This window comes from Rhinichthys klamathensis, unplaced genomic scaffold, assembly GCF_029890125.1.
Source record: "Rhinichthys klamathensis goyatoka isolate OS25496 unplaced genomic scaffold, OSU_Roscu_1.1 h1tg000653l_1, whole genome shotgun sequence".
In the NCBI taxonomy this organism is placed as follows: Eukaryota; Metazoa; Chordata; class Actinopteri; order Cypriniformes; family Leuciscidae; genus Rhinichthys; species Rhinichthys klamathensis.
Genome location: NW_026607097.1, coordinates 6,170 through 30,997, shown reverse-complemented (window position 1 = coordinate 30,997; position 24,828 = coordinate 6,170). Strand labels below are relative to the sequence as shown.

Below are 24,828 nucleotides of genomic sequence, written 5' to 3'. Positions count from 1 at the left end.
TCTCTCTATGTGTCAGATTTTCTTATGCAGTATTTGTTTGTCTCATTTGCTTGTGTATTTGCAAATGTATAATGATTTGGTGTGTGTTTAGTTTTTTATATAATTCGATACTATTGTCTTAGCTATATAAAAAATGTCATTGAGTAATTTGGTGCATGCGTTTTTTTTCCTATACAGTTTGTTAGTTTAAATGTATGTCCTGGTTTGTTTTGATTCTGCTTTGTGTAAATTAAAAGCAGTTTGTCCTTTAATTTAATGTCTGATCAATTTTGTTTCAGCACATGCACATATCAGGGTTTTCTCCATCATGGAAAGCCAGGAAATATCGAGGAATTTCAAAAGTGTGATTTGCAGGGCTGGAAAATCTATTAGTAAATTGACAAAACATTAACAAAAATAAATCATGCACCTACTATTAATAATAGTAATTAAGATGTAATAGAAATTAATCTATAGTGAATATAATTGTAATAGTGAATAAATAATTTTTCACTAAAATTGAGAAATTAACAATATTTATAATAATAAATTAATGGGAATGTATATTGAAACTGCTATAAGAATCTGCTCAGTAAACAAATTAACAAAAAAATGTAAAAAAAAAAAAAATTATAATAAAAAAGTCATGGACATTTTAAAGTGAATATATATTTTTTCTAGTTATGCTCATCTCTAAAAAAATCAAGAAAGTTCTCATAGAGAGTACAATCTTAAAAATCTGTATCAAGCGAATAACACATGACTGGAAAATTCATGAAAACTAGTTGGTCAAACAGTGTAGGAACCCTGACATAATATGTGCTTAATTACTGACCAAATTATTAGATACATAGTCTTTATTAATCCCATGATCACGTCAGCACAGACTAATTTCACTTCACTCTCTCAAACACACACACACACGCATATTTGGAGTGTGTTTTCTAAATTATATGGCTATAAATACAGTCCAACTGGCACACCTGGACCTGTGATGTCGTCACGGATGTGGGCGTGGCGACTGCGCTGGTCAGAGGCCGCGGGAGCGAGCACAGGATTTCCCGGCGAACGAGGGGATGAAGATGATGATGTACTTTACCGGAGTTTGTCCGGCAATGTCATGATTGAAAACCATTTGGTCTACGGTGCTTAGATGAAATGAACACACCAAGAGGATTTTAAAGGTTTTTGAAGAGGAAGTAAACATCGAGGAGCGTCTGTCTGGGTGAAATTGAAAAAGACGTTAGGATATAATATAAACAGAACATCACAGCGGACAAGTAAGTCACTAAAAGTTACTACAAACTGTTTTTATTAAGTGGGACCACTCATTGACTGTCTGGTACAGTTAAAACAATCACAATGAAAAGAGAAAAAATAAAGGAAAAGAGTAACAGGAGAACACCGGTTAAGTGCTTCTTCGTCGACCAAATATCAATAAGCGGACACGTAACGTTATGTACTTTTCGTGCATTGTACAGGTTCTTTTTATATATCAGTTCAGAAAACTGAAATGTTTAATAATCCCTTACGTTGTTAAATACTTAATTGTGCGTGTGCGTGTGTGCGCGTAACCCGGTCTGTTCTTTCTGTAAACAATGACAGCCGTTAAGAGTGAAGAAAGGTTTAGGAGAAGGAAATTCTATTTGGATGTTGAGAATGTGTAATTGAGTGTGCGAAAGAAAGCTCTTTGTGTCTGACCCTATATCTGTAATCTCCAGGGGCCCCTGTGCTACCTGAGACCTTTTTGAGGACCTGCTGCTTTTCTTGCCTATGGAGTTCTGTTTAAAAACATGACTTCATGGAGAGAGAGGGAGAGAGAATGAGCAAAGAGGATTGAACTGGGAAAACAGAGGTTAAGGGTGAAATTGACACAGAAAAGATGAACTAAGCAGGATCAGGATCTTTTTGCTTTGGAGATGGGACAGCGGCAGATGAAAGTGTAGCATATATAAAAGAGACATAGCCTACATGGGTCACTTTCTAGATGGAATCAAAGAATGCATAGGCAAGCTCTTAAATGAATGCTCATACAGTAGCAGCCTATAAACAAACAGCATTAGGCCTATTTTTATTTGAATGTCATTTGAGATGCCATTTCATTAATTTACTTTTATTCATTATCTTTTGTATGTTAATATTATTTCTTCTGTTGTTTTTAAAAAATGAAAAAAAGTAAAGAAATGTAACTCAGAAGGGGACAGACCAGTAAATGGCAATGACATGACATTTAAGGCAATAAGAAAAAGGGGAAACGTTGAGCAGAGGTCAGCGAACCCAATGAATGTGTGTGGCCTGAGTCTCAAGTGTGTTATTGGCACAGTTGCTGTTAACGGCGTCATTACGTGGAGGAGTACCGTAGAAGTCAGCGTATCGTAAACATGGAATCTCTCATTCTTTCATGCTGCAAATACGACCGGAATGCTTTCTTGGAAGTCACACAGTTTCACTTCATTTTGCTAACTTAAAGAGAAGGGGCTAGTTGCATAAACCGCTAAGACTAGTCTTACAAGTTAGTCATTCTTTTTTTTTTTGGCCTAATTTGATACCGAAAAGTAAGACTGACTGCCCCTTGACTAACTTCTTGGCTCATACTACAGTAGATCTTAAAACACTGTCTTGACATAATGGCTATATTTACGCAACTGGCCCCTGAGCTGATTCTCATTGATTACCATTGATTCTCCGGAACAGTTGATCTGATTGCGATTGCATTGATTTCTGATAATAAACCTTTTGAGGTGAGGTAATTTTCTTTGATAAGTGTCAGTGCTTTTGATCTTTTGACCTTTTAACGTTTCTTGAATTAATGCCATTACAATGATTCTTGAGATTATTTAAATATAACACTGTATATACAGTATATATATATATATTTACTAGAACTTAGATGCTGTTCATCGGTTGATCTTGAATTGTTCAAAGTCTGCCGTAACAGGAAACTCCTTAACCTTGGCAAACAGAGATCTAGTTATTAGTAAGAGGTATTCTGAGTTCTGTATTACTCAGAACCCCCTCTGAGACTACATGTGGCCTTCTTTGCAACGAATAAGAAAAGGAAGAGGAGATAAATAGAGTGAGGGGTGACAAAGGGAAGGGGGTGGAGGGCATGTTTATAGTCACTTGGTAACTGACAGCAGCACACAAGGTGGCGAGGGGGGTAGACATCTTCAGAGAGATAGAAGTAAATGTGAAAAAGTAAATTGCCATTTAGAACAAAAACACCCCAAATTAAGTTAATTTGGAGCTAATTTCGGGAGTTAGGAAAAGTTCAGAAAAAGTTTGCTCCGGCTGGTAAACGCCTTCCAACTACCATAGAGTGGTGCAGGTATGACGTCACAACCGGCCGTTAGCATCACACTGGTTCTCTCGACAAAAACCCAATAGGATTTTCCCATAGGCTTTTGAATTATCGCTAAAAACAATCTCTGTGATCAACAAAAGCTTATGATACTTGCGTATGTTTTGTCCATCAAGATAATTATCACAGGTGGACACAACTTTTATGAATTTTGAAGCCTAAATGCAATCGCCAGAAATAAAAATCTAAAGGTAGGCTATAAATGAACTACACCACGGTCCCATGAATTCGACGTCACCATGACTAAGCTTCCGACAACTCTTTCAGTCTTTATTCAAAAACATATTCCCAGTAAATTTGAGTTAAAATAGTTTGTAAGAGCTCAATTATAAATATAACAATGCTGTAAAAGCCGATTGAGTTACCTGTTTAATCTCCTCGACAGCCTCTGTAGTCCCATTTAGCCACTTGTTAGCAACCGCCTTTTTCAAGACACTTAACAGCTTCAAAAAATCATGAGTGTGTTAATACTGGTGTGTTTTTATGTCGTAGAATAAAACGTGAAAGTGTCCTTGACTTCGGGACGATGGAACCAGAAGTGCTAAAATGCTAACTTGCTTCCGCGTTCTGGCCTACAAAGTGATATCATACCTGCACCACTCTATTAGTCTGTGGTTATTACGCAACAGGTATGAGTCTGAGGCTCCACCTTTGACATGGAAATCTCTGGTTCATTTCTTCTGTTTAGTCCGTTGAGGTTAGACGCGAGTAAAAACATAGCTACTTTAGTAGAAATTGAAGTTGTCTAAATGAAAGTGACACTGACACAGTTTTTTATGTTTAATACTGTAAAGCTGCTTCCTTTAAAGCATTGTATAAAAGGTTAGGCTATATAAATAAATATGACTTGACTTGAGTGAATTGAATTGCAAAGCTATTGCAAACATACCCACATCGCAATGATCAGATGCTTTCTTAACTGCTTTTTTCTTTCGTTTTGTTGTGTTTTTAATTTGTTATTGAGAGGAAAGCGAGCAGCACATATTTACATATTTTTTCTGAACTCTCAGCAGTGTGGGTGGCGTCAGGATGTTTGCTAACAGTATACCGCTGGTCTCGTATCGAACTTCTTTTTCTAGGCAGGATAACTCCTGTCCTGGAGGGCCACTGTCCTGCAGAGTTTAGCTCCATCCCTAATCAAACACAGCTGAAAAATCTCTACAATAAGGGAATCCACTTCACCAGCTAATTATTCCTGTACGACGATGTCATAGAAATATACAGGGCTACTCCAAAAACAGAAGTTCAAAGACAATATTCTAAAGATGGCTGCGCGCTTGTTTCTCTTCATGTTGCATTTTTATTCACCTTTATTTCTCACTTGTGTGCTTTTTCTGTGCGAGTCGCAGTGAACTGTGGCACTAATACAGTCTCATGAACGTGCAGTTGTGCACAAAAGACCAATGGCCAAGGTCAGGATTTTCATTAAACAGTGCATTGTTTTTTTTTTCTTAAATCCTATTGTATACTAGCCTGGTTCTACCAGACTCTCGTACATTTCATTTGTACAGAGAGTCTGGCCTCGCTCCATTGAGAAACGTTTACTTCCTTGTAGGCGGGTTCTCTGTTAAAGTTCAAAACTATTGGATCTGCCCAGCGTCACTCAGGATCTGCCATAGCCAATCGCTAACGTGTGGTCGTGACGTATGTCATGCGCCGAAACCGGCTGGAAACAACAAGTCCGAATTCCATATTCATAAATCTAAATGCTAAACCTCTCTTTCTTATATTTGTGGAAGAATTTTAAAAATACCTCTTTTCAATTAAGTTGTCTGAGAACAAAAAAAGCCTTAAAAACATTATCTGTTTGTAATTATTTTCCTTTTTTCAGTGTCATGTAATTCTCTTAACTTGTTCATGTTTATTTTATATTATCCCCCTACTGTTTTATTTTTGTTTTGTTTTTATTATTATTTTTTGTTTGTTTTTGTATTATGTTTTCTGTTATTACTTGTGTATTGTTTTAAGCAATACAAAAAAACAAGTCCGAATGATCAGAGGATTATGTTTAGAATAAGATGTCTGTCAACGAGAGCTGCATGTTTTGTTCATCGAATTTAAGAGTTCAAGGAACAATTCTAAATTCTAAATGTATATTTGACACTAAGGACAGTAATGTATTCAGTCAACTGTCGAAGCTGGGTGTAATCATTAACAATACGCCGCTGCGGTCGTTTCGGATCTGCCGCAAATGCTGTACAGTGATCATCGTGCACGCCGAGCTGCCCAGCACCAACTCCTAACCTTTCTGCCTCCCTCACTTGGTCCTCCATTAGTGCAACAAGAGGAGACGACAACAACTATCGGCTTTGCATCCTATCGTTCGCCTTAGCTAACTCATTCACCACTAGCGGAGTGAGCTGGAAAATTAAACTTTTCCCGAACCCCGTGGGGAGGAGGGCCACAACATCATGGCCACCAACAACACTTAGCAAACATTGATCTTGCTCCGGCTTTAACTTCTGGATATTCGGCAGTTTTGCAACAACGGACCGAATAGATTTTCTCACGTCTTTCTCCGCTGCCATTACTGAACTCCAACTCAAACTGACGCGCTACATCAACGTCATCGTTCTCAGCCACTCCCTCTGTTCGCTGATTGGACCGGTAAAAAAATTATTTCTGGAAACCAAAGTCTACAGCACAATCCCAGACGTAGTACTGAAGGAAAATAAAATTGAGCGGAAGTGCGTAGGAGGGCGGAGCCAGGCTAATTGTATACCCCTTAACACTTGGAATATACGACATGTTGCATGGGACCATTCTGTGGAACTTGTGTGTCTTTTTTTTAAAAGCTTGATGCAGAGCGCGAGCGGTAGCCTACTTTAAAAAAGAAAGGGCATATGGCATTAGAACAACACCAGGGTGAGTAAATGATGACTTAGTTTTCAAGAAAAATTAAAGGAACCAACCAGGTGATACTGTACGTACTTCTAAACCATTTCGCCATACATTTTCTTTATTAAAATGAATTTAAAAAGCAGCATGAACATTTTTAAAAACATCTCCTTTTGTATTCCACAGAAGAAAGTCATACAGGTTTGGAACAAATGAAAGTGAGTAATGCAATTGTTTGTAATTTTAGTGAACTGTCATTTTAAAATGTAAGGGGTTGGTGAATGGTGGATTTACTTTTTGATGTCCTAACTCATAAAATGAGTCCTGCAGACTGTCAATAAGTTTCTATTCACCAGGCGACCACAGCCAGTTTCGTGAATTCCATCAATTTGATTCGGTTGTAATCAGAAGTCATCCGCTTGTATTTCTGCAGTACAATTCAAGGCTCTGTTTAAATGTCAAAAGTGCAGTTGCCTCAGTTTTGGATGCTAATTCAGTTGCTAATGGTGACAACTTTCAGGTGAGTCATGAACTGAGCGCAGTGTACCAGTGATGCACCTTCAACCACCGATTCAACTCTCACACACATGCGTATGTACACACACTCGCATGCAGCTTGCGACCTGTAGTTCACCCTGACTCACTGTACACATCCTTTCTCCCATTGTTCTGCATGTTTGCTTTTTGGGAGAGGGACCCAGTGTGAACATGACATCAGTGGATTCTGAAAGAAGGGAGGGGATTATAAAAACATGGGCTGTAAGAAAATCGCAGGACATTTAAAAGAAAGCTTGGACAGAAAGATGTTGCCTTTGAGCCACCAAAACAAAATGTCATTTGATTCATAGAAAGTAATGAACAATGCCAGCTTTGTGAAGCAGTTGAACTAGATGCAGGTTTTACTTTGCATGGCTTTTTACTTTTGAACTTAGGGTCACTTGACAACAATATTACAGTTGTACTTGTGATATTTAATGTTATACACTTTGCTCTAGCTAGTGGACCCCATTTTGCCTCTAGAACTGCCTTAACTCTTTGTGGCATAGATTCAATAAGGTGCTGAGATTCCTCAGAGATTTTGGTCCATATCGACATGATAGCATCATGCAGTTGCTGCAGATTTGTCAGCTGCACATCCATGATGCGAATTTCCTGTTCATCCACGTCCCAAAGATCCTCTATTGGATTGAGATCTGGTGACTGTGGAGGCCATTTGAGTAAAGTGAACTCATTGTCATGTTCAAGAAACCAGTTTGAAATGGTTTAAGCTTTGTGATGGTGCGTTATCCTGCTGGATGTAGCCATCGGTAGATGGGTACACACTGTGGCCATAACATGATCAATACTCAGGTAATGCTCAATTGGCACTAAGGGGACCAAAGTGTACCATGAAAATATCCACGCCATTACACCACCACCAGCAGCCTGATCCGTTGATACAAGGCAGGATGAATCCATGGTTTCATGTTGTTCAAGCCAAATTCTGATCCTACCATCTGTATGTCGCAACAGAAATCGAGACTCATTAGACCAGGCAACGTTTTTCCAATCTTCTAATTCTCCAATTTTTGTGAGCCTGTGTGGGTTGTAGCCTCAGTTTCCTGTTCTTAGCTGAAAGGAGTGGCACCTGGTGTGGTCTTCTGCTTCTGTAGTGTATCTGCTTCAATGTTCGACATATTGTGCGTTCAGAGATGCACCTCTTCATACATCTGTTGTAACAAGTGGTTATTTATGTTACTGTTGCCTTTCTATCAGCTGGAACCAGTCTGCCCATTCTCCTCTGACCTCTGGCATCAACAAGGCATTTTTGCCCACAGGACTGCCGCTCACTGGATATTTTCTCTTTTTCTGACAATTCTCTGTAAACCCTAGAGATGGTTGTGTGTGAAAATCCCAGTTGATCAGCAGTTTCGAAAATACTCAAACCAGCCAGTCTGGCACCCACAACCACTTTCAAAAGTCACTTAAATCACCTTTCTTCCCCATTCTGATGCTCGGTTGGAATTACAGCAAATCATCTTGACCATTTTCTACATGCCTAAATCATCTAATATGCTGCTTTGGTGCTCAAGAAAACTTTATTCTTATTATCATTGTTGAAAACAGTTGTGCTGCTTAATATTTTTGTTGAAATTGTGGTCAATTATTTTTCATGATCCTGAAAAACTAGCATTTTTGTAAACCAAAATCTTTTGTAAAATTAAATCAATTTAATGCATCCTTGCTGAATAAAAGTGTAAGTGTCTTTCGAAAACTTTTGAATTGTATAATATAACCAATCCCCCCCACAATCAAAATCTTATTAATCTATTTTTATACCAATTTTGGTCCCACTTATATTAAGTGGCTTTAAGTACTATGTACTTACATAGAACAATAAGTACAATTTCCTTATTGTGTTCATGTTGTATTGTAAAACACTTTTGCTGCTATTGAGGTGTGATACGGGTAAGGTTAGGGACAGGTGTGGTGGTATGGGTAGGTTTAATGTAATTACAAGTGTTATTACATAAATTAATTACAGCTGTAATTACATACAGGTATTTTTAAAATATAAGTCCATTGTATCAAATGATTAATTTCAATGTTAGTACATAGTAGTTAAAGCCACTTAATATAAACTGGGACCTACATTTTGAATACTCAGCATGATAAGCTAAGATTCCATCCCAAACATAAATGTATTCTTTTAGCATCCCAACTAGCACAGAATGTTGGCTTAACCAGTGGCGTACTTGAGGCAGACTATTTGTTTCTTTGACCAATGGCAGATGGACAGAGTATTTGGGGAAACCCGATTGAAAACAGTTTAAGAGTTCACACTTACATACAATTAGAGGGAGTAAAGTTTAATGCGTATTTGGCGTGCTGTCTGGGGGAGGGCTCCGAGCTTGGAATTCGGCCCAGACCCAGAGTACTCAAACCCCCCCCCCCGTATGTAAATTGTTAGGACTAGAAGAGTGGAGAAGGGGTGGTGGAGGGATGCTGCTAAAATGTCAATGGATTGAGGTGAGACTGCTGAATCTATATACACCTCTTATCATTCATTGCTGAGTGCTCTCCACCCGTGTTAATTATCTGAACGAACGTGCTCCTCCCGAACTTTGTTAATAAAACATCATTTATTTTTTTTCCATTCCATTGCAGTGTTAGAGCTGCAGAAATCACACACCTCACCTTTAAAGACATCAGATATGTTCAATAAAAATCCACCGTCCAATTCCACGCCTCTGTTGAGCAATGAAATGGGCTGTAATTTGATCTATCCATTTTTTGGTTCTAGACTCTAAAGTTAGGGTGGATAATATAGAGAGAGGATGACAAAGAGTGGCAAAAGCATGCAAGAACGAGTAAATGTATAAGCGAGAGGAGGGTAAAAGAGACCCAGGAGCGGTGGAGGACTGAAAGACTGAGAAGGAGGGGTGAGAGGGTGTATAAAAGACTGTTGCTGTTCTTGTGTGTGTGTGTGTGTGTGTGTGTGTGTGTGTGTGTGTGTGTGTGTGTGTGTGTGTGTGTGTGTGTGTGTGTGTGTGTGTGTGTGTGTGTGTGTGTGTGTGTGTGTGTGTGTGTGTGTGTAGGAAAAAAAGTGCTGGCTGCCTTCATGGTGACATAATGTGATTATGGTATTATCAGTAATCTTGTGATGATTTTGTGGAATTTTAAATGTTATGACATCTGAGTCAAGCAGATGTACACGGAGTCCAAAATTAACTTTTTGCCACACCTGCCAAAGGTGAAAATTTAGCAGCCAAATCATCAGCCAAAAAACATATTTTTTTGCATTAGTTTATTATTAATAATATGTATTTGTACCTATGACCAATGTAATTATTGTTTTTATCCTTGCATATTTGTGACTCAAATTCTCTAAGCATCCGATGGCTTCTACGTGGCAGATTTGTGCGGGCCCCATTGACCCGCCCGACAAACATGAGTTCTGCATCGCCTGCCCGGGCCTCGCCCACGCCGAGGCGGCGTTCACGGACTCCACCTGCGCCGAGCTACCGGTGCACACCCTAAGAACCAGGAGGGATATGGTTCGCGCTATAACGGGGACGAGGCCCACTGCCGCCAGCGAGCCACTGGTGGGACCTCCCCCACCTGGAGGTGAAGATGACGTCGAGACCTGGAGCCGCCGTCATCCATCGTCACCGCGCACCTGTCCTCTTCGCGGATGCGATCTTTCTTCATTCCATGGCCATACTGCAGGTGTTCCAGGCCAAACTTCTGCAGTCCCTGGATGGCGGCGTCGTGGACGCTGACGTCGTCAATGATCTGCGCGTGGCGGTGGACCTCGCGCTTATGGCGACCAGGAGCTCCTCTCAGGCCATTAGCTGCTCCATGGGGTTTATGATCGTCCTAAACAGGCACCTGTGGTTAACCCCAGCTGACCTGAAGGACACGGACCGCAGGACACTCCTTAACACTCCAGTCACTCCCTCCGGCCTCTTTGGTGACGTCGTGGAGTCAGTCACGGAGCGTTTCTCCGAGACGCAGAAGCGCGCGAAAGCGATGAGCCACGTGATGCCCCGTCGCTCGCTCCAGCCCTTGTCGAGATCTCGCTCTTCCTCGGCGCCTCGCCCCGCTCATTGACCGGCTAGACAGCCCGCCGCGGCGCCCCACCCTGAGCCGTATGTTCGCCGCAAGCAGTGGACAGGGCCTGGGAGGAAGCTTCGAGTTCAGAGGAGAAGCCCGCACCGCGAGAGAGCCAGCGCACCATCCTCGGCTACCAAGCCTTCATCCTGACGGATCAATCAAGAGGAGAAGAGAGTCCGCTGAAGGACCGCCCCCAAGCGCTGTGTTCTGCATCGTGTCCCCTATGTTCCGGCAGGCGACAAATGCAATGTTTGTGTAAATTCTGTGTCTGTTTGTGTGAGTTCCACAATAAAAACACGTATCCCTTCACAAAAAGAGCTTTTTCCTCCTCTTACACCCAACACTGTCACTTGCCCTGCCCCAGAGCAGTGCAGAGTCACAGCCCATAACTATAATGGGCTCTCAAGGGCGCGAGAGTGCCAATATTACCCCACCACGAGCCGTTTCCCTGCCAGTGCTTCTAGCCTCGCTGGGGCAGGGCTCCAATCAAAACACGTAGCCAATGGCAACGGCGGCCGTAGAACTAACGCAACGACCACTGTGTCATTTCCTAGACGCGTTGAGGGCTATTCCGGGCGTTTCACCATGGCTACTGGGAATAATTCAACACGAATATTCTCTTCATTTCAGACGCAGACAACCCCGCTTCAATGGCGTGGTCCCATCACTGACATTGCCCCAAAACGCCCCCGTTCTGAGACAGGAAGTTCTCAGTCTGCTCGAAAAAGGAGCGATAGAGCGTGTCCCTTAGGAGAGCGGTTTTTACAGCCGCTATTTTGTGGTGCCAAAGAAGGATGGAGGACTCCGTCCGATTCTGGACCTGAGACCCATCAACCGAGCACTTCACAAGCGCGCATTCAGGATGACAACACTGAAACAGATCCTGGCTCAGATCCGCCCCGGGGACTGGTTCGCTTCAGTGGATTTAAAGGACGCGTACTTCCATATTAATATAGCGACGCGTCACAGGTGCTTCCTGAGATATACTTTCGAAGGCACATTATACCAGTATTCAATGCTTCCGTTCGGGCTAGCCCTAGCCCCCCGCACCTTTTCCAAGTGTGTGGATGCAGCGCTTTCTCCCCTCAGGACGAGCGGAATGCGCATTTTGAATTATCTGGACGATTGGCTGATTTTAGCTCACTCAAGGGATGTGCTAATCAGTCACGTGGAAATGCTGCTTCGCCATTTGGATATGCTGGGACCGCGTGTGAATGTGCAGAAGATCGTGTTTATTCTGAGTCATGTCTGAGTCACGGATGTGTCGACCTCTGGCTGGGGAGCAGTGTACTTGGGCGTGCCTGCCTCAGGTCTGTGGTCAGAATCACAGAGAGAGTGGCACATAAACCGTCTGGAATTAAAGGCGGTGTCTTTAGCCCTGGAAGCTTTTCGATTGAGGTTGGAGCAGCAGCATGTACTGATTCGAACCGACAACATGTCTGTGGTTTCGTACATAAATCGCCAGGGTGGCGTGCACTCCAGAGCTCTTTCAAACACGCAGCGAGTCTCCTGTTGTGGGTGGATCGACATTTTCTCTCCATCAGAGCGGCGCATATCCCCGGTCTCCTAAACCGCAGTGCGAACATGCTTTCGAGGAATGGGATTCCTCAAGGAGAGTGGAGGCTTCACCCCTGATCGGTTCAAATGATTAGGGATCGATTCGGGAGGGCGGACGTGGATCTGTTTGCCACGAGCGAGAACACGCACTGTCAGACGTTCTTCTCGCTATCTCACTCCCGCTGACCGGAGATCCTCTGATGTCGCATTGGCTGAAAACCAGGCTTTAAGTGTTCCCTCCAGTGAAGATTCTGCCTATGGTGTTATGCAAAATCAGGGAGGAGAGAGCATCAGTGATCCCCGTGGCCCCGAACTGGCTGCACCAACCCTGGTTTGCGGACCTGAGAGAGATAATGGCGGCTCCCCCATGGCAAATCCCCCTCAGGAAGGACCTGCTGTCTCAGGCGAACGGCACGATATGGCACCCCAGCCCTGAGCTGTGGAACCTTCATGTGTGGCCGCTGCAGGGACCTTAAATGAGCGAGACACTCTGCCTTCACGAGTGCTGGGCACACTTGCGGAGGCGCGCGCCTTCTACTAGGTGCCTTTATGCTCTAAAATGGGGAGTTTTTGCAAAATGGTGCCAGGACATCAATATCGACCGGGTGATCTGGTCCGTGTCAGATGTTTTGCGCTTCCTACAGCACAGACTGTATAGCGGGAGCTTGCCATCCACGCTGAAGGTGTATGTGGCCGCTATTGCTTCGTTTCGTTCCCCGGTTGATGGGCAATCGATCGGTAAGCACACTCTGGTGACCTGATTTCTCAGGGGAGCGAGGAGATTGTGTCCTTCACGGCCGCCATCTGTGCCGCCGTGGGATCTAGCTCTAGTTTTGAGGGCTCTCTCTGTACCGCCATTCGAGCCCCTAGCTTCGATTGCAGTTAAGGAGCTCTCCCTGAAAACGACTTTACTCCTTGCTCTCGCCTCTGCAAAACGCATTGGAGACTTACATGAGTTCTCGGTGAACGATGATTGTATCTGTTTCGGACCCGGCGACTGCATCGTCACTCTCCGGCTTAGACGGGGCTACGTGCCGAAGTCACTCTCTACACCATTCAAAGTACAGGTTTTACAAGCTGGATGTACCGTCTGTGGCGTCACAGCTTTCGGTGAGTTAAGTTTCTTACTCATGTATTGTGTGAACTATTGTATCCAACTATGCAGTGGTTACCGCTATCCTGTTAACTCTGTGTATATGGCTACTAGTGTTAATACAGCTGTCACCCCTACCACCGTTGACAGACACTGTGTTTAAGCCTCATGCTTGAGTGCTTATTGTGTTGTGTCTGCCCTGGATCGGTGCAGCCTTCACTTTCATTGCATTTGGATATGCAAATTTGGATAGGGTCAGAGCTGATGGTTCTCATTGATCTAGTTCCGCCTATCAGATGCGAGCACTTCTAGCGGTGCGGCTATTGGCTGACTGTCTGTCTCTTCCGTGGCTGGTGTAGCTTGACCCCGTTTCTCAGGGCTTATTTTCACTACTCTCACGGCGGGAGTTAATACAAATCCCGCAGCGTTGCTACGCAATGTAGAGTTACCGCTCTCAAAAGGGAACGTCTCCGGTTACTATCGTAACCTCGGTTCCCTGAGAGGCGGGAACAAGTCATTGCGTTAGCCGCCGTGTTCGCTGTTTGATCAGCTGTGCAAGCGTTCAGTCGTGATTCTGATGCAATTTTCGCGTCCCGTGCATTTTATACTGCCGGCGAGCCTGTCAGTATTTGCACTTCGCGACAATTGGCCAGCTGTTCCAACACGCTGTTCCCATAAGATTTCAACAAAAGTGGAGAAGGGAGGAGTTCCCGCAGCGTTGCTACGCAATGTCTCGTTCCCGCCTCTCAGGGAACCGAGGTTACGATAGTAACCGGCGATGTTCTTTAAAAAACGTATTTTGTTTTCCACGGTTTAAAAAAAACTGTGAGTAATTGGCATGATTTTAATATTTGGGAGAACTATGCCTTTTTTTCTTTTCTTTTTTAAAATTGTGATAGTAGAAATGTACTGTGTTTAAGAACAACGATGCATGTTTGATATGCTTTACACACAGTGCCATAACAGTTTTGCTGCTAGGAAACAAAATCATGAACTGCGATTGCAACAATCTCGACCTCTACATTCTCTTTCTACTGTCAACTTACTTTCTCTCATTGTACGTGCTTGCATACACAAAGGTGTGGAACAGAGGTAATAACAACCTTATCTCGGCCTGTTGGCAGACCGTGTCTTTGTGTCATGTAGCCTACAAATTATTTGCAGAACATTACTCACTTTTAATGTGTGTTGCACTTGCGAACTGAAACACTAAAATGACAGAACCATTATACTAGAGGAAATGGTTGTATATAGGGATGTGTGTGCTTCACAATGCATTCCTAATAGAATGAGAATAAAGAAAAGGATGGAAGAACCACTCCAGACTATTTCAAAACGGTGTTATGCAATAACCATAGAGACCGAGGGGAAGAAAGGAAGAGGGAGGTAAAATGAGAGATAAACAGACTCTTGGAGTGAAAACATAAACCAAAGCTGTTCCCACCCCATCAATTGCTTTCCATAAAGTCCCTGTTAGGTTACGACACATTTTTACTAAATGTACATTGTGCAATGACCTGGGAAGCTTTTATGACTGGATGAATTCTCTCATGTGCTGGACTTTTATTGTAGTTGTAAACGTAACTGTGAAATGAGATTAGATCCTAGAAATACTGGTAACATCTAATTAACTGGATGTATAGAAGTCAAAAATATTTTATATGACTGAATAAACCTGACCAGGGCCGTCCTTAAAGGGCAGTGCAAGTGGTGCGATAACACAGCAGCCTACGCTTTAGGGGGCCCTACGGCGAATGGGCAGAGGGGGACCCAACCCTCTGGAAGGTGATTGCGAATACACCGACATCATGCTTGGGATGGCCCTGAAACCTGACTTCATTAGGTTACACCGATAATAGTCATTTTTAAGCACCTTAAGGAATGAAATAGATCTAAGATTTTCATCTAACAGATCATAAAACTAGCACATCAGATAAAATCAAATAGACTTATATTGAAGGAGAGACCTGAGGCATATCTAGAGACTTTTGACTTTGCCTGAAAGCAGCTACCTTTGCAACAACCATCCAGCACACCTTAGCAACTAGATAACAATGTGGTAAAAAACAATTAGCACACACCCTAGCAACCATATAATTCCCTTTCGACCATTCATAGCATTGCACTCAAATTTTCTTCAATGAAACAATATTGTTGTTATTATTATTTCTATAATTTATTGTACATGTACATCCCAGTGTTGGGGAAGCTGTTTTTAATGTAGCCTAAATAGACAACGCTTTTATTCAGGGATATGTTTAAATGGTTTTCAAAAAAGTGTTTTAAAATTAGTCTTGTTTTAATTTTAAGTGTTTTATGTTTCATTAATAAATAATCACTTTATTCTCGCCTTGAAGATAGTCTTGCTGGTGACGGCATTAAAAGATTATTAATAATTTGACTTGACTTGATGGATGAATGGTGGTCTGGATCTCTAGCAGGTGTATTGGATATGACTTTTGTGTTAAGTTTTGTTGTTGTTTTAAAGGCACACTGTGGAACTTTTCAACCTTTATAATATATTACCAAAACCCATTGAGATGGTACATCGACTTACAATAGGTTGAATGACACGTCTGCCGTAGCCTGAAGGTGTCTGTATCGCTTTTACTAGCACTATGTAACTTCGGGGTTCGGGTAGGAACCCGAGCACAAAAAGAACTACAAAATTCGACCGCTTTACGGCATACGTCACTTCCCCCACCACCCACAACTTCCTCAGATTCTGACGTGAGTGCTCAACTCGCGTTTGATTGCCGTCTGTATGTTTTTGTCATGGCCGAACCAACAGCTACAAGGAAGAAGGCAAAGGTTTTGTCAGAGGACACTAAAAAAAAGAAAAGGGCATAGTGACAAATGAAAAGCCAGGACGAGGATCACCATTGGTCCAGCGTTCGCTCGCTGGCGTGAGCTAACGTTACACGTCTATGGAGCTACAGGAGGAGGATGGGTGCCCGACCGATGCTAACGCTTGCCTGCACACAAATGCCGTTTCCAAGGTGACACAGATAAATCATATAAGCAGTGTAGTATTGTCTGGTATTCCGGCCACAGCCGATGGTGTTATGAGTGTAATAAAATGCCCACAGCCCATTGTTCATTTCTACACACAAACACAGCCCGCCACAGTGCAGGGCTCGAACAAATAAAATCGACTCATGTCAAATGTAGCTGCTACATTAAATGTAGTGAACGTTCCCACGACTCAGTGCCCACAAACACTACAGACAACATGTCCCACGGTTTCTGTAAAACGAAACCAACACACATAGCTTACAGTCAGCTCAGGCCGACGGTGTTTTTAGTGCAGTAAATGTGCCCGCCGTCCCGCGCCCACATTCACTCACAGACATGTTAGCACTTATGGTGTGTTCACACCGAACGCGAATTTAATTATTTCCGCGAGTAGATTACATACAAAGTCAATGCAAAGACGCGAATAGACGCATCATTCGCGCCAGGCGTTGCGAATGACGCGAATTGGGCGACGCGTTTGCCGCGAATGTCTTCCGCGCAAGTTGAAATATTTGAACTCGAGCGAATGTTCAAGCGTCTAACTAGACGCGATAGACGCGTATTTGACGCTCTATTCGCGTTCGGTGTGAACACACCATAAGCCCCACGGGGCTCGCCCCGCTCGCTCTCTCTCAGCAGACTGCTATAAGGGAATCGACCGCGGCCAGGCTGCCCGCCTCAAACACTGCAAGCACACATAATCTAAAGCAGTGGTTCTCAATCCTGGTCCTAGGGAGCCACTGCTCTGCACAGTTTGTATGTCTCCCTCATTTAACACACCTGATTCAGATCATCAGCTCGTTAGGAAAGAGCTTTATTAACTGAAGTGGGTGTGTCAGATAAAGGAGACATATAAAATGTGCAGAGCAGTGGCTCCCTAGGACCAAGATTGAGAACCACTGATCTAAAGACACGGGAAGCTGACCCACTGTCTATAGGCGGACCGGTTGACTTTTGCGACAGTGCTGCGGAGCTTGTGGCCTCTAGGGACGCTAGACGTGAAAGTTACAGGTCGAGCGCCACTAGTGGCCAAAAAGTTCCGCAGTGTGCCTTTAACTATTTTACCCAAGCACATTCTTAAGAATCTGTAATGTCATATTTTGATCTGTAGGGGGAGCAGTGAAGCTATAATCTGAGTATGGGCCCTGAGGAGCTGCCTGACCTTATGGACACGGTATGAAATTGTGCATATATGACCCTGGATCACAAAACCAGTCACAAGCAGCAAGGGTATATTTGTGGCAATAGCCAACAAACAATACATTGTATGGGTCAAAATTATAGATTTTTATTTTATGCCAAAAATCATTAAGATAATAAGTAAAGATCATGTTCCATGAAGATATTTTGTAAATTTCCTACCGTAAATATATAAAACATTAATTTTTGTGAGTGAATGCATCACAATCGTGAACATAAATGGGCAACTTTAAAGGTGATTTTCTCAATGTTTCGATTTTTTTTCATCCTCAGATTCCAAATATTGTCCTATCCTAACAAACCATACATCAATAGAAAGCTTATTTATTCACCTTTCAGATGATGTATAAATCTCAATTTAAAAAAATTGACCCATGTAACTGGTTTTGTGGTCCAGGGTCACATGTGTTTCTGTGTGAGGAAAGAACTGTGTATGTTTACATGCCAGTAATTTTGCATGAATTGTTCTCATGCACACTTACAACACAAACTCATTTGTTCGTTCCCTTACTCATTACACCTAGATGTCGAGCACTCCTCCTCCCTCTCCCCGTCCTTCATGTTCCTCATTCTCACCTCCTCAATCCTCTCCACCGATCTCCCCCGGCCCTCCGGTCGTGACCTTACGCTCCCCTGCCACTCGTCACCTGCTTCAGATCGACCCCTGGAGGAGACACAGCTGGGAACCTGGAGCCGTGGCACAGGGATATCAACCCAATGACTCACGCAGGTGAAAACACATTTACATCTGTGGCACTTTAGTTCTTCAGAATGATCCAAGTGTGCTCTGCCTGAATTAATTAAAATTTAAAAAAGGAAATTGTGACTAATTTGGCTTTATCTGTACTGACATATAATAAAATGCTATTATGATGGCTAAACATCATATCATATAAATTGGAGCCATTCACCATGGCTGCATTTATTTTATCGAGAATACAGTAATATTGTGAGCTGCATTTTTTTAATATTGCAAAGCTGGCATTTTCAGCAGCCATTACTCCAGTCTTCAGTGTCACATGATCTTTCAGAAATCATTCTAATATGATGGTTTGCTGCTCAAGAAATATTTCTTGTTTTCAATTTTGAAAATCATTGTGCTGCTTAATATTTCTTTACAATTCCTTGATAAATATGAACACCATTTATTGGAAATGTAAACTTTTTGTTACATTATAAGTGTTTTTACTTATAATTTAAGTTTAAGTACATTATAAGTTGTTTACTTTTTATCAGTTTAATGCATACCTGCTGAGTCAAAGTATTAAAGGGGTCATATAATGCCATTTTTGTACAAGCTAATATGATTCTTTAGGGTCTAAATTAAAAGTTTGTAATATACTTTAATTAAAAATTCTCATTAGTATTGTAAGAAAACACTTATTTTACCTGGTCAAAAACAGCTCTGTTTTCAGCACGCCGTTTCAGTGTATATGACTTTAAATGATCATGAGCTTTGCTGACTCCGCCCCTCTGTTCTATGCGTACACCAGAGCCGGCTCTGGCGTACACCATTTGTAACTCAATAACACAATAACCATAACGCGTTCAGTATAAACGTGGGATTATGAATTATATTGAGAACGTCATACATAGAAAACATGCCGTAATGTACCCTAAGTGTAAACCTTAGACGCATTCATTGTGAAGCGTGCAGCTAGCGATTTGCAAAGATTAATATATTAATATAAAGTTTAATAAAACGTTACACTCACTTCCGTTCTTCTGGAGATTCAGCAGGAACACGAATATCTGGTAGCAGCTACCGATCCATTTTTCATGAGCAGCAGCTTAGCAAATCCAGCTTTATACTGATCCTCGTCTATAAAGCAGTCTGGTGAGAAATGATTCGCGCAAACATGAGAGCATTGACGTTGCTCGTGGGGAATATTCCCTTCGAAAACAAACACAGCCACTGCGTCTTCGGCGGTTCGGATTTAGGAACATTAAAATGACTGCTGTGTTCGTTATTACACCCACGAACAGAACACCACAATCGCTTAGACGCCATTCTGCTCGAGCGCATCAACAATGGCGGACTATGTTGACATCTCGCTCACGAGCGAGGGCGTGTCTGTGTTGAAGCGCTGCTGTCACTCAACAATCGTAGGAGGGGCGTCCGTTTTATTGACGTCACTAAAACGAACGGCTCAATTTGAGGCAGGGGAAAACATATAAGGAGATTAAAACAAAACCACTGGATGGATTTTTATCATTATATGATGGTTGTGTACAGACACTGCCAACACATATTTCAGTATAATCAACTTGAAAAAGTGAATGTACCATTATATGACCCCTTTAAAGTAAAGTAAACAAAATCTTACTGACTCCAAACTTTTGCATTTTATAATATAAACAAATGTGTCTTTTTGTCAGCAAACCCTCACAACCTAAATTATTTACTTAAAATGTTTACTGAAATTAATGGTTAAACCTGCAAAATATGAATATATATAAGTTTATATTTTTCTTACCCTTAGTATGTTTAAAAGAACATTTTTACTTCTTTTTAATTACAATACTTTATACTGAGTTAGGCCATTACAATATATAATATGGTATACCATGCCCAAATTATTGGTTTCCATGTTTTATGGGGACTTTCCATAGACATAATGATTTTTATACTGTTCAAATTGTATTGAATAAATTGTATATATTCAATATATTCAAACTTTCTGCATTTTTACATATTGGAAAAACATCACTTAGTATGATTAATAAGCTGTTATCCTCATGGGGACCAAAAAATGTCCCCACAATCACAGGGATTTCAGATATTGCCATCTTTGTGGAGACATTTTGTCCCGATAATGTAGGGTTTACCTGAACCACATACACACAAACACACACATGCACGCACACACACACACACACACACACACACTCACTCACTCACTCACTCACTCACTCACTCACTCACTCACTCACTCACTCACTCACTCACTCACTCACTCACTCACACACACACACACACACACACGTACACTCACTCAAACTCACACGCACACACACACTCATAAGCGCACACACACACACACACACACTCACTCGTCCTCACAACTGTGCCGATATAGGGCCTCTACTGTGTCACTCTGTGGACTATTATTGTGAGATCACTACCAGCCAGTGCCAATGTACTCAGTGAGGAGACAGACGCATACACACACACACAGATAAGAACACACACAGACATACATAGGTCTCTCCAGTAGGGAGCTAACATTACACTGCAGTTTGGGTCGTTCTCTGGTTAGTGTTACTGACTTATAATCAACTAAAGGAAGAGAAAAGAGTGAGATTGAAGTTTTTTTTATAAATCTTTAATGTTATGAAGTTTGTATATATGTTTGTGTTTACATATGTGTAGGTTTGTTTATGTTATTGCAGATGTACTGTGTAACTTATAATTTGTGGTACTCTGTAATGATACTCATCAGACGACAGGACAAAAACAAGTCCGACCTACAATTACTTGCCAAGAGTTATTGTATCGTGTCATGCAATAACAATGTATGTGAATTTAGTGTTGATTCTGTCTCTTTTTCAGTGTAAGTCTGGAAGATCTGGACCCGGATGAGATGTCCTTAGTGCTGAACGGTGCATTGAGGTCAAAGAGAGCTCGTGAATCCCGCCGCAGGTCTGTCACTCAAGCCTCCCTGACGTCACTTACAGAGGAGGAAGTTGGTGCTGAGCATCAGGAACATCATCGATCAGTGCTAGAGGTTAGAACATGCATACAGCTAATGAGCTGCATTGCTGTGTACATGTGACCTTCTAAGGCTGAAAAAAAATGCAAACCCCATAGATAGACAATATAAATATAAAATAAAACAGCTCATCTAATTTTTCCTTTTGAGTTCCTGAGATCAAGGTTCAGCCCTCATTTCAAAGAGAGAAACCCCCCAAAGAAATTACTTTAGAGTTTTTTTTGTTATTTAAGGAAATACTGATGTGAACCGCTCAATATTGAACTTGCATTTAATGGAATGCAATAAATTCTATTTTAAGTGGAGGACTTAAAATTAACTTTTATTTAACAAGGATGCATTAAATTGTGAGAAAAGTACAGTACATACTTTTTCAATGTTACACAAATAGTCAAATAAATGCTGTTCTTTTGACATTTCTGTTCAAAGAATTCTGAATTATATTTTTTAGTGCTGCAATATTTAGCAGGACAGCTGTTTTCAACATTGATAATAATAAGAGATAATTATTTCTTGAGCAGCAAATAAGCATATTAGAGTGATTTCTGAAGGATCATGTGACACAGAAGACTGGAGTAATACAGGGTTCCAATGCAGTTTGGAAAAGTATTGACAAATATGGAATTAGATTTGAGTCATTTCAAGGTCTGGATAATGGCAAAAAGGTTTTTATTTACCATGAACTAGTCTCTTTTGAACTTCACTAAACGAATGTGCGTGTCTCACTCAAACCAGCAACAGATAAAGGAGCTAACCATATTTACAGTATCAAACCGATGTGTCAGAGGTGAATATATGCAGGTTATAAAGCGTTTTAGGTTCTTCTCATCATGTAACATACATATATACATTTAATTAATGTTTTTACTGTATTTTGATCAAATAAATGTAACCTTAGAGCAGCATTGGAGAACATTATAAAAACATTAAAAAAAATAACTGACCCCAAAGTTTTGAACGGTTGAACGAAATAATTTCGTTTTATTTGGGCAAATTTGTTGTGTTTCAGTTTTGTGGGGGGTTTTTTTTTCATTTTTTTTTCTTCATTCTTTCTGAATTTCTGTCTCAGGAGCAGTCCAATCAGATGCATGGCTGCAGTGTCTCCGCCCCCACCCTGTGTATGATGCAACAGATGCCTAAGAGCTCCGCCCCTCGTCCGCGCTCCTACTGCCATGGTCAGTATGTTTGGGATCTCCAGTTTATTCATACGAATTCAATTTTAAATGAAAATATGAATCCCTTTTGCTATGTGGTTCTTTTTCTGACTTTTTTTTTTTTTTTGACATCTTTTATAAAGTTTTATTACTACTGTTCAAAAGTTTGGGGTCAGAAAATGGAAATGTTTTTTTTTTTTAAGAAATGAATACTTACTGTTTTACTGTATTTTTGATAAAATAAATGCAGCCTTGGTTGAGCATAAGAGACTTCTTTCAAAAACATTAAAATGCTTACCAACTCCAAACTTTTGAGTGGTAGTGTAGGTTTCCCTGTTTAAATAAAATAAAAAGTGTTCAAATATTTTTGTTATATTTACTGTGTTTTGCTCTTTATTTGTGACATATCTGCTTTGCTCTGAATCGGAAACTAACATTAAGATGTCATATGCTCGTTTGAATTCAAGTTTCATTTCAATGAGAATAAAATGTCTTATCTTGTTCGGCAATCTAGAGAGTGTTTCGTACCACCAGATTGGAGATTCATCTTACAGGTGTGTGTTTTAATCAGGCGTGGCCTTACATACTTAATGCAAATATCCATACTTTTAATGCAACCATTTAACTTTTTTTTCTGGTACAGTATAGATAGTGCTGCTCTGGACTGGGATATAGGACAAATAAAGGCTGAGGGGGGCGAAAACAAAGAGCATCACGTATCAGGAAATCGGCTGGAACGAACGCTGAGCTTCTTACGCAAGATGACCGCTATCCACAAGGTAGGTGTCCAGCTTTCTTTCCCAGTATGTTAGAAGGCAAAACAATGTTGATGATGATTATCAGTCACATGCAGCATCTGCCTCCTTCTTCACTAAAACTAACTATTTCAGTGTAGTGGAACCGGATGATATATTATTTTAGTCCAACAGAGGGCAGAGTGAGACAGTCCTGCTTGACAGAGAGCTTGATAATTGACATCAAACCCTCTTTACCCCTCCTCCAATTGTTTTCTCTAAAATGTCAGTTTCTGCCTTATTATTAGTTCTTGATCTGATTATATACGGTTTAAACTTTTATTAAGCTCCCAGCTCAAATTCCACAGCTAGGTTTATACTTAGAATCAGACTCCAGCTTGCCATGAATCATAAGAACCTGTCAAATGCTGACTCACTGTTGCAAACTTAGCAGTCAGCCCCAAAATTCATCAGAAACCGCCACAGATTTTGCAGGTTTGATGTCTCATCGAAGCCATAATAATTTCGGTAACACTTTAGTTTAGGGTCCAATTCTCTCTATTAACTAGTTGCTTATTAGCATGCATATTACTAGGATATTGGCTGTTTATTAGTACATATAAAGCACATGTTAATGCTTTATTCTGCATGACCATATTCTACATCCCTTAATCCTAATCCTACCCAATACCTAAATTTAACTACCTTACTAACTATTAATAAGCAGTTATTAGGAGTTTATTGAGGTAAAAGTCGAAGATAATAGATAGTTAATATGTGAGAATTGGACCCTAAACTAAACTGTGACCATAATTTATTTTAATTTTCAATTTTCTTGCTTTTTTTGTGTTTGAGAGACCGCCTTTCTTCTGTGGAACACAAAAGATATTTTGGTGAAAGTTTTGGTTACCATTGACTTTCATTGTATGAACAAAAGCACAGACGTTACTCAAAATATCTTCTTTTATGTTCTACAGAAGAAAGAACGTCAGGTTTTGAATGACATGAGGGTGAGTAAATTATGACTTTTTTCATTTTGGATGAATTATCCTTTTAAGTTTCAGCTAATTCAAGCTATCTATGGGCTGGTTTAGGAAACATTGGGAAACCCATATGACTGAATGAAAAGGCAGCTTTTGTAGTTTTAAGGATGGAAAGCAGTCAGAATATTATCTTTGACCCAATTTACTACTATGACACATGATAAAGCAGGATTTTATGGTCGAGTGATGACAGGTCTGAAGATGACATTGTTTTGAGTTTGCTTGTGAAACCTAGTCCTCGTTTGCTCACATTAGTGTTAGTCATGTTCTTGGACTGTCAAATCTATATAGAATTCTGTTTCAGAGTAAAAAATAAAGGTAATTAGAGAATGTCTAAGACAAAGTTTACAATGAGATATGATATGATTTTTTTTTAACTACACTAGCATTCAAAAGCATGAGAGACTTCTTTCAAAAACATTAAGTTGGAATTTATTTGATAAAAAATACTGTAAAAACTAATATTGTGAAATATTATTGGAATTTATAATATATATATATATGTTACTTGAGCACCAAATCAGCATATTAGAATGCTTTTTTCA

The 24,828-nt window shown here is 40.9% G+C and overlaps 1 protein-coding gene across 2 annotated transcripts; it reads left to right on the top strand.

Moving 5' to 3' along the window:
• The first annotated feature begins 1,026 nt into the window (after positions 1-1,026).
• LOC130076453 (uncharacterized) lies at positions 1,027-24,280 on the top strand. Of its 2 annotated transcripts, none has more exons than XM_056241531.1 (8): positions 1,027-1,259; positions 17,551-17,613; positions 18,164-18,369; positions 21,193-21,367; positions 22,422-22,527; positions 23,021-23,060; positions 23,150-23,285; positions 24,218-24,280. In XM_056241531.1, exons 2-8 carry the CDS (start codon positions 17,578-17,580, stop codon positions 24,263-24,265), a joined length of 747 nt encoding a protein of 248 aa, XP_056097506.1. In that variant the 5' UTR covers positions 1,027-1,259; positions 17,551-17,577; the 3' UTR covers positions 24,266-24,280. The 2 variants fall into 2 exon arrangements, with proteins under 2 accessions (XP_056097506.1, XP_056097507.1); XM_056241532.1 differs by lacking the exon at positions 1,027-1,259 and adding an exon at positions 6,210-6,396.
• The last annotated feature ends 548 nt before the right edge of the window (positions 24,281-24,828 follow it).